The sequence below is a fragment of the Typopeltis vanoorti genome, chromosome 4 (genome assembly GCF_054136105.1).
Source record: "Typopeltis vanoorti isolate ZY-2024b chromosome 4, IOZ_Tvanoo_1.0, whole genome shotgun sequence".
In the NCBI taxonomy this organism is placed as follows: domain Eukaryota; kingdom Metazoa; phylum Arthropoda; class Arachnida; order Uropygi; family Thelyphonidae; genus Typopeltis; species Typopeltis vanoorti.
Genome location: NC_143552.1, coordinates 18405134 through 18423861, shown reverse-complemented (window position 1 = coordinate 18423861; position 18728 = coordinate 18405134). Strand labels below are relative to the sequence as shown.

Below are 18728 nucleotides of genomic sequence, written 5' to 3'. Positions count from 1 at the left end.
TTTCTGTGTATTCATCTGTGATGCTTTCTTGTCCAGATGTACTGCTGCACCTAAATATAAAGCTGACCATGTTCATCATTCTTCTTATCCAGTTACTCCATAAATGATCAAAGTAGATCTTCCTGAGGTCTTTTACTGGAAAGACTCCCAAAGAATAAATAACTAAATTTAAAAAATAAAAAATAGTATCTCCCTAGTTGTTCTTAAAAGTTGTGCTTCAGAACTTACATGAGTCATCTATATTATCACCCTAATTTTATCTTCTCAGCATCTCCCCCAGTTTGCTTCTGTGTACCCATATTTATTTAAAAAAAAAAAGGGAGGGGGTAAAAAAAGATTGCCATCAAACTACCAGTCTGTGGCCCTCATCACCGTACTAATCCCTCTTAACTCTCCAAAATCACGGAGAGGTCATAAATAGTTAACTTCTTCACCCATACCATTCATTATTCCACCTTTCTAGATCTGTGGTAAAGCGCACATATCAGTCACCTCTGGACACATTCCATGGAAATGTTACAAGATCAGAATTGGTACTGTTTCTTATTTGATTTGATCACTTCTGATATCAAGGCCTGTTCAGCAAATTGCTATCCTTTGGTCTGCATTTCACTCCCTGCAAATGGATAGTCAGTTTTGTCTCTGATTGATTGTTGGATAGACTTCTTGGCTAATGCAGGAGTGACCAGGGCTCTCTTCTATCATCTACTCTCTTTTTTCTATACATAAATGATCATCTCTCACTGATGAATAACCCTATTCATAGTTTTGCAGAATATGTTCTCCATTTCTCCAACCTGTTTGACAAACCTTGCAGTCCACAAACTTTCCAAGATCTATGACTGCCTTAAACACAGGCTTTCATGCTATTCTCCAAAACGATGAGCATTATATAGTGGTATCTTCATTACTACCAAAACACAGCCTGTATTTTTTTTAATATGAAAAAAAAAAAAATCTTAATTTACTTTCTCTTATCTATGATAATACACGAATACATATTCTTAGACTAGCATAGAGTAATCACATCAATAGCTTTCTCAGTCTTTAAAAAACTTGGAGAACAGTATTCAGTGATTGGATAGATTTGTACAGAAGTATTCTATGGGAATTCCAAACCAGAAAATTCAGTGGCTTCAGTAACAACTGGAATTCACTGACATGTTTGTCAACTGATTCTCAAACAATACCTGCAATGTCATGGGGCATTATCCTACTGGAACTCACCTGTGTCATGTGGGAAGATGGTTACCATGAAGGGGTGTTTCTGATCAATGGATAAGTACTTTGTATCATCCATAGCACAGTCTACAGGTATCAAGGTTCTAAGAAATTCTCAGGACCCCCACCCAATACCATTATGCTACCACCTTCTGCTGGACTACGATGTCATGGCAATCTTTGCCTAATCTTCCACATACAGTGGAAGATTAGGCAAAGATTAGATAACCAAGTGTCTTGAATTGCATTAACCTGAAATTTTGTTAAATGCACATGTTCTCCAGACAGTTTATCTGTTTTGTAAGGAGAAGGAAAAACTTCATATTTCTAGTTGGGAAACCCTGCATCTTCTTGAAAGACATGCTAGTTTATCTTGAAAATGAAAGGTTTTTATAAAAGTTTCTTGCATATTGGACATGATTTGAATCCACATCTTGCCATCTAAAAGGCAAGACTTGGTTAAAATCCTGTTTTTTGTGCTAACTGTGATATGAAAGTACTCAGATGTTTTAATATTTTAAATATTCTCCTTTTTTAATAGACAGTTGGCCAATCCAGTGCACAGTAATATGTTACTGTATTTATGATTGTTTCTATATATATGTACTTCTTCATCAACAACTGATTCAAACTGTCAAGTCAGATAAATCAATTGATCTTTTGATTTCTCTTTATCTTCTCATATTCTTTATAAGCTCTGTTCCATCTCCAGTTTTTTCTTTTCTCTAAATCTTCTCTTATCTGGTCTCTCTCTCTCTTTTTTTTCCTCTTTTCTTCTAAATTCATTGTAATTATATCAATACAATATAGAAACTTGCCTATATTCTTAAGGGGCCCCTTGTATAGAAAAACTGCTTATTCCTACGATTAAATATTAAAACATAAATGATATTTATTCAGCCATATATAAAAAATGTGATAACATGAAAGATGTTTTTAGACATACTTAGGGAAGATCTTCATGTTCATGACTTTATTTTAAAAGAATAATAAATTACAAGAGGAATTTAAAACCTTAAAGGAGATTAAAAAGCATGATTTTTTTTTTAACCAAAAGAGAATAAAATAAAGATAAAAAATATATTGAAACATTTTTTAAAACAGAGGAATACATACTGTGTGACATAATGAACTTCTGTGAAGAATGAACAAAAATAAAAATTACAGAGAAGTAAGGGAAAATAATGTAAGGTGAAATCTGTGCTAAGTTAAATTTTATGGTTGCATATTGGCAGAAATCTCGGATTTATTTGAATATGGTAGCACTTCCAATTCTCTGAAATTACATAGAAGTGATGGACACTCATGGAATTGCTGTCACATCTTATAGCTATGGTTTCTGAAATGAAATTCTTAACATGGTTTCGTTATTTTGAAGGTCAAGTATGGTAGCTTTTTCAATTTGAGGAATGTAGTAGTTCTGTTCAAATGTGTGGATTGTGATTTCAGTTTTACCAGTATTTGATTTTTTATTGATTTGTTTTTGTTCTTCTTCTTATAGCTTTAGATATTGAGGAATGGGTACATTACAGTTGTGAAAATGTACTTGTAGCCGCAACCGTAGCGATCTATTCATCGAGTCTGTATAAGTGACTTCACAGTTGCGTTGACAAGGAAATTTGGATACCCCACTATGGTATAACAGTATTTCCTTCGTGAGTGAAAGTTGGTGGGTTTTAAGAAGGTAGCCAGTTTGTGATTAGTAGTGACAACTAATTTTTAGTCTGTGAGTTAAAAAATATATTTAAATGCTTTATAAATATTTTAGATATATGGTAGTTTTATTATTTATGGTAGTTTTATTATTTTATATGTTAGAAAAGCTTCTTTGGTTGTAGGACTGGTTAATTGAATTTTGGCTATATGCTTTGCATAATTTATTAATTGCATAGGATAATTTTTTAATTTCCTTATTAAGTTAACTTTTTAGTAGAAAATTTATGTGCATTTATAAATTGTGAGAGAATAACTGATTTTTTAATAGAATATGGATGATAGGAATTAAAGTACAGGTAGTTCTTGATATGTATGGGTTTATGAAATATTTTTGTAGCTATATGGCCATTGGATCTAAATGAGATTAAATTTAGAAAGTTTATAGATTTTTCACATCTATTACTAAAGTTGTAGTGAGATTTGTAAGTTATACATGTTGGATCTCCATAACATAAAACATCATCCACATGTCGACCATAAAAAGTAATTACAAGGGGGAAGAGAAGAGTTTAATAAGTTAGATTCCAGATGTGACAAAAATAGTTTAGCCAATTGTCTACTAATATTTTGACCCTTTGGGAAAATTTGGATATAGATATCATTGTTAAATTTAAAGTTTGTCGAGATTATTAACTTTATGAGGAGTAAATATCATTAGGAGTTTTTGTACAGGAGTCTAAAGTATGATCTTCTAGAAGTAAGGTGCAAACAATGTCTCATATCCTTGGGACATTAACGTTGGTATAGAAAGCCATCTCATCAAATGAAGTTAGAACATCGTTTTGGAATAAAGTTAGGTTTGATATTTTGTGAAGAAGACATCAGTGTTTTTTATCATAAATTTAGATGTGGTTAATAATGGTTTAAGTAATTTTGCTATGAATTTTAGAGGTGATATAGTGGTATCTTTATATGAAATTATGGAGCATATTTGGTAGCCTACTTAGTGAATTTTGACTCGTCCAAATATATATATATGGAGCACAAGTGGCCTGAGATATTGTTTATTGTTTTTCTATCTTATTTTGATTTTTTTAATTTTTTTTAATGCATTAGCAATCTGTTTTATGAAATTGGGAGTACAGTCATTAGGTATTTTTTGGTACATGTTTTGATTATTCAGAATTTCTACTTGTGATATATATATATTTTATTTTTTTTTAAATTAATTAATTTTTTTTTTTAAATAATGACCACTGTGTCACCTTTATCTGCTTTAGCAATCTTGATGTCTGAGTTCTTTTTTAGTGATATCAAAGCTTTCTGCAGATTTTCTACATTGTATTTATTTATATTTTAGAGGAGTAACATGAAACCTTTCAAAGATAGCACATGTTCAAAGCACTTCAACTGGGAGTTCACAAGCATTTCAACACTATTCCAAAAATATCCTTAATGTACTTCTCAAAACTTTCATTTCTATTGCTACTATTCTAGTCATGTTTTTTTTTTTTTTTTTTTTTTTTTTTTTTTTTTTTTTTTTTTATAGGGCTTCTCCATGTCTCTGCTATGAGACAAAGTTAAGGATCCATAATTTTGGGATATATTGAAAAACCTCTAATGTAGTGTTACAAACAGCTGAAACATGTCTCTGTTTTACATGACCCGTCACTGTTTTTTTTTTTTGTGCTGATTGCTGATGTACACAAAGCTGCACCAAACATACTGCCAGATTTCTAAATATAATAAATTTAGTTTAATCCTTTATCCAAGTGTAAGCAAACAAAGTTTGCGCCTGAAGTATCTTCAGGACTGAGGCAACTCGTGATAAAGGTGGACTAAGCTCTCATCACTTGTCTTAGTATCTCCCATAATGCAAAGCACATCTCCTTGCGGACATGTATAATGCTATGCATTAAAGGAAGGGCTACTACGCAGACCAGTTTCGACCTTTATTAAGGTGCTGTTTAAGTAAAGAGCTCTCTAAAAATTAGGCGGTCCCCCAGACCACTCCCTACGAGTGAGCGAAGAACTGTCCAACTCAGCATTGGTCCACTTAATGACAGGCTCACCCCATCACCGAGAAGAACTTCTCAGTGTTGGCTCTACCCAGTGGTAGGCTCACCCTACCACCAGACAGAGACATAATCTCAGCAGTGGCCCCACTCAGAGACAGGCAAAAACCTACCCCAAGCAGAGTCTCTCATACCTCACAGAAAGGGACCACTTCTGTGCAAAAGCACATCAATGGGAGCCAGACCCAGAGGTGGTGATGCCAAGGTGGAAGTAATGGAGAACCAGTAATGGGAAGACCTCAATAAAGGTCGAAACTGGTCTGGGTAGTGGCCCTTCCCTTAATGCATAGCATTATACATGTCTGCAAGGAGATGTGCTTTGCATTATGGGAGATACTGAGACAAGTGATGAGAGCTTAGCCCACCTTTATCGCGAGTTGCCTCAGTCCTGAAGATACTTCAGGTGCAAACTTTGTTTGCTTACACTTGGATAAAGGATTAAACTAAATTTATTATAGTCTAACCAAGTGGGATAAAACTTCCAACTGCTTTCTCTAAAAAAACAGTATTTTGTCATCTGTACAGAATCATCATTGCATCACAGCCAATGATTAAATTCAGCCATCCACAGCACTCATTTTGCTTTCTCTTGCAAAGTCATCATAATTCAATCTGAAACACATTACATCAACTAAAATGTAATATGTAAACATATAATCAGAAACATTTAGAATGGAAAACTGGAAAGAAATCATTAGAGCATTCAGCATTACTACAAAAAGTCACCTAATGCTTTTCCTTAAGGAAATATGCAAATATATATATATATATGTGTAATAAATAAATATAATAATAAGCATTGCATACAAAATGCCATTATGTAGGCCATCATTAAAGAACATGTAGATCCACAGTAATAACTTTTAATTAATAAATAAGGTACAGATATTTCATGCTGAAACTAATAGTACATCTTCAGTGTTACAAACAGATAGGAATGGAATACAAGCAACAAACATTCGGTGGATCATTTATTAAAATACATTGTTGTCGCTAGCTAGGAAATGAAAGAAATTACTAAATAATTAATATTTAAGATAATTAGCTTTTTTTAATGATTACTTTATTAGACTTTTATTTTATGTAATCATTAAAAAAACAATTATCTTAAATATTAATTATTTATTAATTGCTTTCATTTCCTAGCTAGCGACAACAATGTATTTTAATAGGTGATCCACCGAATGTTCGTTGCTTGTATTCCATTCCTATCTGTTTGTAACACTGAAGATGTACTATTAGTTTTTGTATGAAATATCTGTACCTTATTTATTAATTAAAACTTATTACTGTGGACCTACGTGTTCTTTAATAATTATACTATGCCACAGGTACCTCTAAAAATAAAAATTATCTAGGCCATGTGAATCATTAAATTTTAGAGTGAGTGTCAAGATCTTTATAATAGTGTTACATGTATTGAAGCATACTATCTGCTTACCTGCTATTCTTTTAATGTGAAAATAAGTATGAAACTAACCTGCTTCACTAACATTTTGGCAAATAGCTATTATCTTGCTGTGTATATTACAAAGTGAATGATGTATAGATAGAGACTTTCTAAAAAAATGGAGGATTTCAAGACACTGGAAAACATTAGTTTCATACTTATTATTTCCAAAGAATATACAGTTATGGAAAACTGTATGTTCTTCCAAAAACCTAATATTAAATAATAATTGTTTTATTTCAGTATCCTAATAAAATACTTATTTCTTATTTTCAGAACCAAGCTTAGGAACTTATTATTATTTATTAATAATCTTTAGCAAGGAAAGTAAGTAATATATTTATTTTGGTATTGTTTGCATTTTGTTCTCTTTAATATTATTTGTTTTAGACCTTTTAATTGTTATGTATGTATACATTTATGTGTGTTTCTTATTTATATCTTTGTATTCTATGTATTTCTATTTCACTTTAATAACTTGATGAATTGGAACATAAGCCATGACAATTAGCATGTCCTAATTAGATTCATTTTGTCTATCTTTGTCCATATATCAACATTTACTTTGGCTGAATGTATTTTAATATAAATTAGACAATTCTTGACAACAGAATTTTGCAAAGCAATTCAAAATGATAACAAAGTAATGATTTTGCTCTGGCTAGATAGAATGCCTCCATAGCACAGTTTACAACAATGAGCACTTTGATAACACGAATAAATAAATTTAAAATAAAATTTAAAAAATTTAAATTAAATTAAAAAAAAACAGTGTTCAGATGTTTTTCTAGTCATCATTGTGGCATAAGAGGAATATTTATAAGAGCTTTTTTTTTAAACTAAAGACAAGTTAACTGATCCTCTGCAGAGAATGTAGGGTTCTGATTCTGACTAGAATCATTTTTGTTATCTCACAAACCCATATACAGTTTACAGAAATGATATATTCATCTTGAATCCTTAGTTGCTTTGATGTTATGGAAAACCATTACTATCAAAAATGTTAAATGGCATCTATTAGAATTGTATTTAGTTAGCTTTATAAATAAATAAAATTCTGTGTAATGATACTGCGTTCCCTCTTTTTACAGGAGATCACAGTACCATCTAGTCCCCCCAAATTTTATCCGGGAACCGACATAGGCTGATGATTCAGACCTATGGCTGGGTCAGTATTCCTGATTGTAATCCGTGTGTGCTCAGACCAGTTTGCCTGTTTGCGGGATGAAAAACACCAGATAAACTGGCAGAAAAAACCCTGCAGACCACGCCCAAGACCGGTTAGCTTTATGCAAGAAATAGACAATTGTTATTGCTTGGGATAGCTAAACTAATCAGTGCATTAGTTAGTGATATCAGTTAATTGATCAGATTGTTTATCAGCACCTAATTGGATTATGTAATTGGCATGGTGATATTTCTATAGTACTTAAATTAATAATGCCAAGAAATTATATTCTTGTTTAATCTTTTATCCAAGTGTAAGCATACGAAGTTTGCACTTGAAGTATCTTTGCGACTATGTTACTTGAATATAGAAACTAGTGACTGCACATTAATTGTCTTAGTATCCCATAATGCAAAGTGCACATCATTTCAGGTGTGCATAATGCTATGTATTATGGAAAGAATCAGTATCCAGACACCAGTTTTGACTTTTATCGAGATACTGTTAAGCTGGGGGGGGGGGATTAACTCTCTCTCACCAAAAAACTGTGTGTGATCAAGGGCCGATGTATCCACCTATTGACCAATTATTATCTCAGGAGTACTGGTGAAAATTTTGGAAAATTTGGTTAGGGTCCTGCATTCAGAAATGGGTTGACAGTGGATCTCTACTTTGCAACGAACAACATGGGTTTACTAAGGGAAGGTCATGTTTTAGCAACTTGCTCACATTCTATAACAATGTTACCATTGAACTAGACAAGGGGAATGGATTCACCATGATACTTTTAGATTTTGCTAAAGCTTTTGACAGAATACAACATTAAAAACTGTTGCATAAATTGGAGAAAATGGGTTTGGGTTATACAATATTAGCATGGATAAGAAGATGGCTGACTGACAGATATCAAAAAGTGATATATGGGATTCTGTTCTGCAAGGTTTAAGGTAACAAGTGGTGTACCACAAGGATCAGTGCTTGGTCCACTGTTATTCAATCTGTACATTAATGATATTGGGAAGGATTTAACAAGTGACATACAGCTATTTGCTGATGATGCAAAAAAAAAGTAGGGTAATCAGGAATGCTGCTGATATACAGTACTTACAGAATGATTTGAATAGGCTGGAATTATGGGCATGGGAAAATGGGTGTCGGTTCAATGTCAGTAAATGTAAAGTCATTCACTTCGGCATGATTAGATATCCAATGTCGTATTATATTAATGAAATTATGCTAGAAGAAACTGATGAGGCTAGGGATCTTGGAGTATTAATAGATAGGAAGTTGAAGTTCAGGGCCATATGGCAAAGATTGCAAATACAACTCAAAAGATAATTGCAATGCTGAAACGAACGTTCATGTAGATAAGGATATTATTTTGCTTCTTTACAAGGCCTTAAGACTTCACTTAGACTATTGTGCACAGGTCTGGTTTCCATTGTGATTCTAATATATTAGAGAGAGAGAGAGAGAACAAAGGAGAGTGTTAAAAATGATATCAGGATTGTGGAATACTGATTATGAAGACAGATTGAGAATTTGTAGACTGCAGACACTAGCAAACAGGAGAAAGAGGGGTGATATCATTGAGACTTACTTCTGAAAGGGGTCATACATGATTTCAATTTATGGAGGGTGGGGAAAGGACAAGAGAGCATCCTTGGAAGCCACCAAGAAGGGTGTGAGGGCTAGATTTTTCTCTCAGAGGGTGATGCATGATTGGAATGGATTGCCTTTGGATGTTGTGAGTGTCAGCAGTGTGATTGAATTCAAGAATAAGTATGATAGCTGGTTTGTGTGTAGTATGTGGCCTCCCTCGATGAGTCTCTGACTGGAGGTCTCTCTTAATTTTTTTTTCGAACTTTTTTTTTATTTAAGAAAAGACATATCACCATCATATCAAAATATACAAATGCATTGATATCTAAAATACATTCTTTTTTGCAGCACTGAGCTGAGCTTTCATATTATCAAAGTCAGACTAACTAATTATTTCAATGATATATCAGTTTGCTGATATGCCAACTTCATACACTATTAGAAAGTCATTCAAATCACATTAGACTAATGTGACAGCTATACATTAATGCTCCCAGTAGCATTTCTGGTATTTACAGTTTATTTATTATGTCGAAGCAACACTCTTATCTTGTTCATCTTCAAGTTTCAGTATTTCTTCAGGAAATTTTGCAATTGTTTCTCTAGCAGTCTTCAATCGCTCCTTAAGGTCTGTTATCTCAAGCTGGATTTTATATTTGGCTGATAAAATGCAGTGCAGTGTTTTCTCTTTCTTTTCTTCAAAATATGTTTTGTGTTTATATGGGCCTAAAGTCAACTGACTTGAGCTTGTCAAGAGCTGCTGCATCATGGCTGAAGGGTCCTGAAAAATCAGTACATCATAAAATTCAGAAGCCAGATTTACTTGCATAATATTTGTTTCACTTTGAAACAGTTTCAAAATATGATATATTGTAACAGGTCTTTCATTAATATCATGGAAATAGACTTTGATGACAATTTCAAATTTGCTCCATCCATTTTCTGTTACTTCATATGGTGGGTTTGGTCACAACTCGATTCTAATTTGCATAACTTTCATGCAGCTTAAAATGGACTTTCTTCACATAAATTGACATGTCATCATCATCATCAAATTCCTGCCGTGTACTCTCAAAGGGGAACAGGATATGATAGTACTACATGAAAAAAAAAAATTACATCATTAATAACTTCCTATCCACAATTTTCCTCCAAATTAGTCTGTTACTTGTCAAGACTCCAACATTATCAGATCTTATATTTCTATCGTCTAAGGCACTTTGTACCGTATCAATCCACCTATATCTTGGTCTTCCTCTGGGTCGTTTTGCTGCAAACCTGGCAGAGAACACTTGTTTTGCTAATCTTTCGTCGCCCATTCTGTTTAAGTGACCATACCACCTGAGATTAGATCTGCTAAAGCATTCCTGGATGCTGACAATGTCAAGTTCTTTCCTAATCTCCTCATTTTTAATATGATATTGCCATTGACGCCATCTGTTCAGGTCTATAATCTTTCTCATGACTCTTATATCTGTGGTCTCTAGTCTTTGGTCAAGTTTTATTTCTGACCCAGCTCTCAGATCCATAAGTTAAAACAGGTTTGAACACTGTCTTGTATACAGCTAATTTAGTGTTCCCACTAATTTCTCTCATATTCCAGAAATATGTAGAAACAAAACATACCAGCTTTGTTGATTCTATTGTCTATTTCTATATTTAATTTACCATCTTCACTAAAAATCGTGCCTAAGTAGCTGAAATGTTTTACTTGTTCCACAGGTTCTCCATTCACAACACAGTTGACATTTTCAATGATTCTGCCTATTTTCATTGTCTTTGTCTTTTTATTGCTGACCTTCATACCATATCTATTACAACAGCTATTCAATTTAGTCAGGAAATCTTGCAGACTTGTAGCAGATTTATTTAGAAGTATAACATTGTCTGCATAAAGCAAAGAGCTGACATTAACATCTCCAATTTTGATATCATGTTTAATACCACTTTCCTTCATAATGTGATCCATATAGATAATGAATAACAGAGGGGATAATGTACATCCTTGTCTCACACCAGATTTAACATTAAACCATCTTCCTGTACTTCCTTCAATTCTAACTGCTGACTCACAACTCAAATAAAGACTAAGTATTGCTTGATATAATGCCCCATTGATACCATATAACTGTAGCGTATTGAATAGCTTCTCTCTTGGCACCTTGTCATATGCCTTTTCCAGATCGACAAAACTTAAATACAGATCTTTGTTATATTTCCATGATTTCTCAACTATTTGTCGTAAAGTGAAAGTCTGATCCTGACAGCCTCTATTTGGCCTAAATCCAGCTTGTTCTTCACCCAGCTTTTCTTCCACAATTCTTCTCAACTGTTTCTCAAGTATATTTGCATAGATCTTGCCAGGAACACTCAGTAGGGAAATACCTCTGTAATTCTCACATTCAGTTTTATTTCCCTTTTTATATATATGTACTATGAGAGCTCTACTCCAATCGTCAGGAATTCGTCTCTCTGTCCCGGCTTTCTGAACTAAGCAGTGCAGCGACTGTAACACTTTTATACCACCATACTTCAGCATTTCTGGTTGAATATCATCTACTCCTGCTGCCTTTCCACATTTCAAGCCTTTGATGGCTTTTTGTACTTTAAGTATGGATATGTATTCCTGACTGCATGCCTGGTCAGTGTTTTTTACCACTGTGCTGTCATCACTGTTTGTTTCATGTAGCAGTTTTTCAAAGTAATTACTCCATACTTCAAGGATATCTTTTTCTCCCATTTTCATGTCACCTTTATCATCTCTAACTCCTTTTACAGCACTCTTTACTCCATTCCTAAGCTTCTTCAACAACCTCCAGAATATTTTGCCACCTTCTTGATATTTATTTTCTATGTTCTTGCCAAAGTCTTCCCATGACTTTTGTTTAGCTAGTTTTACACACTGTTTAGCTTTCTTACATTTGTCTCTGTATTCTCTAAGAGCACAAGCTGACTTATTTGCCAGGAACTTTTGATATGCTTTCTTCTTTTCCTTCACTGCCTCTTTTACTTCCTGTGTCCAATATGGAGTTCTGATTTTTCTATCCTTGCAGACAACCTCACCACATGCTTCTCTGGCTGAATCAATCAGGGTTTTCTTCAAGGTTTGCCACTGAATCTCCAAGGTTTGGTCTCTGTTCTCAAACTCTTTCATTTTTTCTTCAATAATCTTTGTATATTTTAGTCTACAGTTCACATATGAGAGCTGCTCAACTTTTATTCGCTTTAAAACTTTCTTACATGTTATTCTTTTCAATATGAAATTCAATTTTATCCTGCTCAAGACTAAATAGTGATCACTTCCAATTTCAAATCCTCTGTACTCTGGTGTCCTGCACCAGGGAGAAAACATCACTATCAACAATAACATAGTCCATGAGACTTTTCTTATTCCTTGCCTCTTCTCTCTCTCCATGTGAATTTATGCACATTTTTATGTTTGAACATGGTGTTAGTAATAATCAGTCCATGTCCTAGGTAAATCCAACAGATATTTGCCATTATTATTAGCTTTGCTCTTTTCTCCAAATTTTCCCAAAATATTTTTGTATGTCTGACAATCATTTCCTACTCTGCTATTTAGATCCCCAACAAGGACCAACTTTTCCTTTTTTATTGTGTCAGTTGCTTTTTCTAAAGCGTCAAAAAATTCCTCCACTTCTACCTTAGTAGTGTTAAATTGTGAATGAAGCTATGTTATGTAATTTATTATTTTTCATTCACATTTAACATTGCTTATTAAATATTAATCATGGTTTATATAAAATTGTTTATTATTCTTCAATTAAGAATTACTAATTAAATATTTACTCAAAATCTGACCTGCTATTAACTTATAAAATAATAATATGTTTAGAATTTTGTATAACTAAATATATATGATGTAACGTAAAGTGTATTTTTATATTTAACTGTATACGTAATCAAAAGTTGAAGAAGTAGCTTAAATATTCTGTTGTTCTTATTTGTCAAATATTTAATGTTATGTAATCAGTCATCTAGTAGTAAGAGAGCATACATTACATTAGCGAAATGTTTATGTTTAGTCTGTTGTCATGGAGACGCACACGTAAACAACCACGAGTGGAGTAGAGCGTGGCGTTCGAACGTAAGGTGGGAGTGAAGGTCATAGATAGATAGAGAGAGAAAGCAGAAAGAGAAGGAAGGTCATAGAGAAGACAAGGAAGGGAGAAGAATTATTATTAAGGAGTGAGGAGAGAGTTTTGCGGAACCAAGATTATAAAATCCTCAGGGCAGAAATTTATGAGTATAGTGTTCGGAAGTGAACCTATAAGTAGTGAAACATAAAGTTTAATGTTATAAGCGAAATCTGCTGTTGTTATGAAGAAAGGTTGATGCCATAATCAGATAAAAGGAAACTGGACAGTCAATGCGAAAATTCTGATTAGTTCCAGTTAATTTGGATTACGATTAAATTCTATGTTGCCCTAGGAAAAGGTTATATTGATTACTTGGAGAAAAGTGAACAGGAAAAGATATTAGTACCTAATTACTGTTGTTTGGAATAGTGAAGTGCGACTTACAGTAATACAGTTTAAACTATGGAGAATATTTATTATGTGTGTTCCGCTAATGTTAATTAAGTTAATTCATAAGTGCTCTCTCAATAATTTGATGTATTGAAGAATTTGTCTGGTAAGAGTAGTTGTATAAGTTTCTCTATTCTAGCATTAACTGTAATATATCTCCGATGCTCAAGGTCCGGGAATATATTTGCTTGGAATATAGCTTACGTAGTTTGTTGCCTGCTGTGAATATAAACATTGAGCTGATAGATTTGTGAAGACTGAATAAAATGTGAAATTGTTATATTAACTTGAGATAAGAAGATTTGTGTTTTTGAGACTGTGAATAGTATATGAAAGTTAGAACATTGAATCAGCATCAGTGACCTAAGAAGATGTGTTAAGTTAATTGTATAGTTCCATTTTAAAATAGAGTTCTTGTATTTGTTAACCATATCATATATTAAATGTTTTATTTTGTTGATCTAAATATTGTGTTTGCCTGAATTCCTTATTATTGCACCGTTCATAAATATTCGAATCGTGCGGGAACCCCAAGTAAAAATGATAATAGATGATTCGGCCTAATGAGATGACTGCTAACTCAATTTAGAACTGATTCTACTATTTATATAGACTAATCTAAGAATAGGGTGGCGCAGTATAAATATAAATTTCCCTACTTTTGGATCGGTGATCATTTCGTAATTAGTTGTATTATTCATAAAAGTGACTTGAAACTAGATAGATTTAGAACACGACAGAAAAGAGTCGTCACGACAGTAGAACCTTCTGTGGGACCATAGGCACAAATAAGTCTCATTGTCCAGTTCCCCATTCTCATATTTGCCCACATTACTCTATTTGAGACTGACTGCCATTCAAGAAGATTAGCGTTGTATTTTGTGTTGAATACTATAGCTACTCCTTCTTTTCCTTGATTGTCATTGCCTGAATATAACATTTTGTTATATTCAGGCAATGACAGTATAAAGCTCTTTAAGTATAAAGAGCTAATAAGCTTCATTTCGGCAATGAAAACATTACTTAAATTAAGGGGATATTAAATCCCACATAGTTTTAAAACCGAATAAGAAACTCAAAGATCGGAATCAGAGAGTTTCTTGCCGAATATAGTAAACTATAAAGTATCGGCGACACTAGCGTTAGCCAATGTAAGTGATCCTAGTACGTAGTACAATACCGGGCAACTCGTTGCAAAGGCGAGGGAAGTTCAAATCGCTATTCTTCGGTATTTTCCATAATGTAAAAACACATTTCCTAGGAAATGTATGCTGTTATTACATTATGGAGGAAGGTCACTACCCAGACCGGTTTCAGCCTTTTTTGAGGCTTCATCAGTGAGTAGCTAGACCTAATACCAAAGTGTATAGCGAAAAGAACTTATGTACTCTGCGAACGAGTTTTCCAAACAGGTGCAACCATTAAGTTACTTAAGTATAAAGAGCTAATAAGCTTCATTTTGGCAATGAAAACATTACTTAAATTAAGAGGATATTAAATCCCACATAGTTTTAAAACAGAATAAGAAACTCAAAGATCGGAATCAGAGAGTTTCTTGCCGAATATAGTAAACTATAAAGTATCGGCGATACTAGCGTTGCCCAGTATTGTACTACGTACTAGGATTACTTGCATTGGCTAACGCTAGTGTCGCCGATACTTTATAGTTTACTATATTTGGCAAGAAACTCTCTGATTCTGATCTTTGAGTTTCTTATTCAGTTTTAAAACTATGTGGGATTTAATATCCCCTTAATTTAAGTAATGTTTTCATTGCCGAAATGAAGCTTATTAGCTTTTTATACTTAAGTAACTTAATGGTTGCACCTGTTTGGAAAACTCGTTAGCAGAGTACATAAGTTCTTTTCACTATACACTTTGGTATTAGGTCTAGCTACTCACTGATGAAGCCTCAAAAAAGGCTGAAACCGGTCTGGGTAGTGACCTCCCTCCATAATGTAATAACAGCATACATTTCCTAGGAAATGTGTTTTTACATTATGGAAAATACCTAAGAATAGCAATTTGAACTTCCCTCACCTTTGCAACGAGTTGCCCGGTATTGTACTACATACTAGGATCACTTGCATTGGCTAACGCTAGTGTCGCCGATACTTTATAGTTTACTATATTCGGCAAGAAACTCTCTGATTCCAATCTTTGAGTTTCTTATTCGGTTTTAAAACTATGTGAGATTTAATATCCCCTTAATTTAAGTAATAACATTTTGTATTTATTGCTCAGAAAGATCTCACCAGTTTTTGTCTTTTTTGTTTCAGTCACCCCTATTATGTCGATCTGGTACTTATCTAATTCCTCAGCTGGCTCCATTTCTTTGCCATTCAGGCTTCTTATGTTGATAGTACTGATCTTTAACATGTTCATTGCCAGTCATGCGATATCGCGTGATGAGAGTTCTCACCAGACGGCCGATCACGCGTTATCGCGTGGACGTCGCTAACTAAATAAAATAATAAAAAAAAATTGGCCACCACACGAAATTTCAATTTTCAGCTTGGCAACGAAAGTGTTAACTCTGGTGATGTTGAGTTGGGGTGTGTTTTCAGATTTGTTCCAGTAGCTGACTTTTTGCTGTTCGCCCTGGTTCCCTGGCGAAAACAACGGGGGCCTTGTTTAACCGGGCAACGCCCCAGCCGGCATGAAATTTTGTCATGTTGTACCATCGTTTTTCATTTTGGTTTAACCAATAAGAATACAATTTGGTCGGCTAAATCCCAAATTGCCAGCCCATCCTCGTTCGTTCAGTATCAAAGTAGATACCCAACAGGGTGCACCACGAGAAGGTGAGGATTGGACATTAGGTCCAATCGAACATTTAGAAGCCCTGGTCTGGTCTCTGCATTCCTTTAAAGGCTATGTGGAGGTCTCCTCTCAGTTATACAGCTTTGACCCTTAACCACCCCAATTGACATGTCTTAATTTCTATATGGTTTAACATAAACTGTCCACTGATGAGCATTACCTTCTTCTCCCTTTTTTCCAAAGTATCAGGCAACATAGACTATCGGTTTAATAATCATGACCCCTTTACTCTACCACCTGAATCTGGTACAAATTCTGCCATTTGGATTTCAGTACTGCCATTATGAGATAGATGCATTTGACTCCAAAAGGAAAATTATCCTGTTCAGCACAATCGTGATTGAACCCATTATAATTTTTTACAGATTCTTGGCTTTACTACAATTGTCAAACACAGCAACAACAACTGCCGTGTGTTACTTTCACAGTGTTAGTATTAATAATAATAATAATAATCTCCACGATTACTGTAAATCTTATTGGTCACTGCTAAACTCGTCACACCCGAACAGGACAGGAAATTCAGCAATGGCTCCACTAAGTGACAGGTAAAACTTTCCACAAAAGGATGGAAAGTTTTTACCTGTCAGACCCAGAAAATATACCAAGGTAGAAATAATGCAGAAGTCATATATTTCTCATATACATTCATGTTCATAGAAACTGCATTACTGTTGTAACAATGTTTTTTGGGTAATTAAATTTGAATGCATATTTGAAAAGGGATAATAACAATAATTGTCACAAATAATGAAGAACGTAATATAACATTTTTATTTTTGATTAATGTTTGGCTCATTTTAGTACAAAATGTGACATAATTGGAATAGACAGTGATATTTTCACTGGAAAAACAAATACTGGTATCAAAATTTAGTTCAACTACACAGTTTTTCGAACATTCTAATCTAAAAATTCACTTTTTTGCTGTTTAGTACTTTGTGGATTATCTTTGCTTGGCATTGATGGAGCAAAATCAGTTTCCTGATGGATGCAACTGTCAATTCTTGGTTCCATACCCTTGTAATGGCTTCTTGGAGTTCCATGAAGTGTTTTTGGCCTCTTGTGTATTTCAGTCTCCATTTGGTACCAAAAATTCTCAGTGAGGTTGAGATCTGGTTAGTCATTGAATTGAATGTTCATTGAGCCACTTATTAACCTGCACCAAAAATTAAAGCTTTTTTAAATACTAAACTCAGTTTGTATTATTACAAGGGACAGAGTCATCCTGAAAGATACAGTTCTTCATTATGGTAAAGGATCTCTGATATTAGGCAGCAATTCTTTTTCTAAAATTTTCTGGTACACTTGTGCATTCACTGAATCTTTTGTGAAATACAGACAACCAATACCATGATATGACATGCAACCTCAGATCATCTCATAGAATGTTGAGCACAGTTAAGCCTGGGATGGATTTCCATGGTGGGCTGGAAACATGGTCAAAAACCTTGATGGAACTGATATAGATGGCAGTGCCAGTATTTCAGTGAAGTCCACATGGAGGCATGGGGTCGTAATGAGCCATGGTGAAGTTGATACTGAGCAAAAAACTGGCAGAAAGCTATAAAATACATCTCCCAGCATGGGAGATGCATTGGAGTGACAGTGGAGTCTTGTGCATGGGAAGTGGCCAGCATGAGAGATTAGGCCACAACCATTCCACTACAATGCCAAGAAGAAGAAGAAGAAAGGTAGGCCATAAAGCCCATGGCCAAAATGAGCAAACACTGGATGTGACTAAATTTCCCCAACTATATGATACTCTGATCGAAACCATTTATGGAGGCCAGAGCAGGATGCAGTAGAGAAGCTTTCCCAAATAATAAGCAATACTGGAATAGCCCAAAGAATTCATAAATATAGTAATCGGTTCAATCCTCTTTTCCTCTATATAAGAACATTTAATTGTTGAACATTTAAATAAGAGGAAGACCTTATCATCTTACAGCAAGAACTGAAACATATTAAATAGGACATCATAGGCATAAGTGCAGTATGCAAGCAGGATGAACATTTAATAAAACTAAAAAAGGGAGACTACTTATACTATTATGGGAAAACTAAAGGACAAATACGGAGTTGGATTTCTAATTAAGAAAACAATTATGCACCTTATAGAAGAATTTAATTATACAGATGAAAGAATAATAGAAATCACACTAAAAATAAACTCCAAACTT

At 34.0% G+C, this 18728-nt stretch overlaps 1 protein-coding gene and 1 pseudogene across 1 annotated transcript in view; one reads left to right on the top strand and one right to left on the bottom strand.

The window, feature by feature from the left end:
- The window catches only part of LOC150107135 (small ribosomal subunit protein mS39-like), a 369834-nt gene that overhangs the window by 109055 nt on the left and 242051 nt on the right, over positions 1 to 18728 (top strand). Inside the window, exon 8 of the mRNA XM_090391018.1 lies at positions 6679 to 6729. Within this exon, the coding sequence (XP_090247144.1) occupies positions 6679 to 6729 (51 nt within the window). The remainder of the gene's footprint in view (positions 1 to 6678; positions 6730 to 18728) is intronic.
- LOC150107136 (YEATS domain-containing protein 4-like) lies at positions 9699 to 16807 on the bottom strand (annotated as a pseudogene).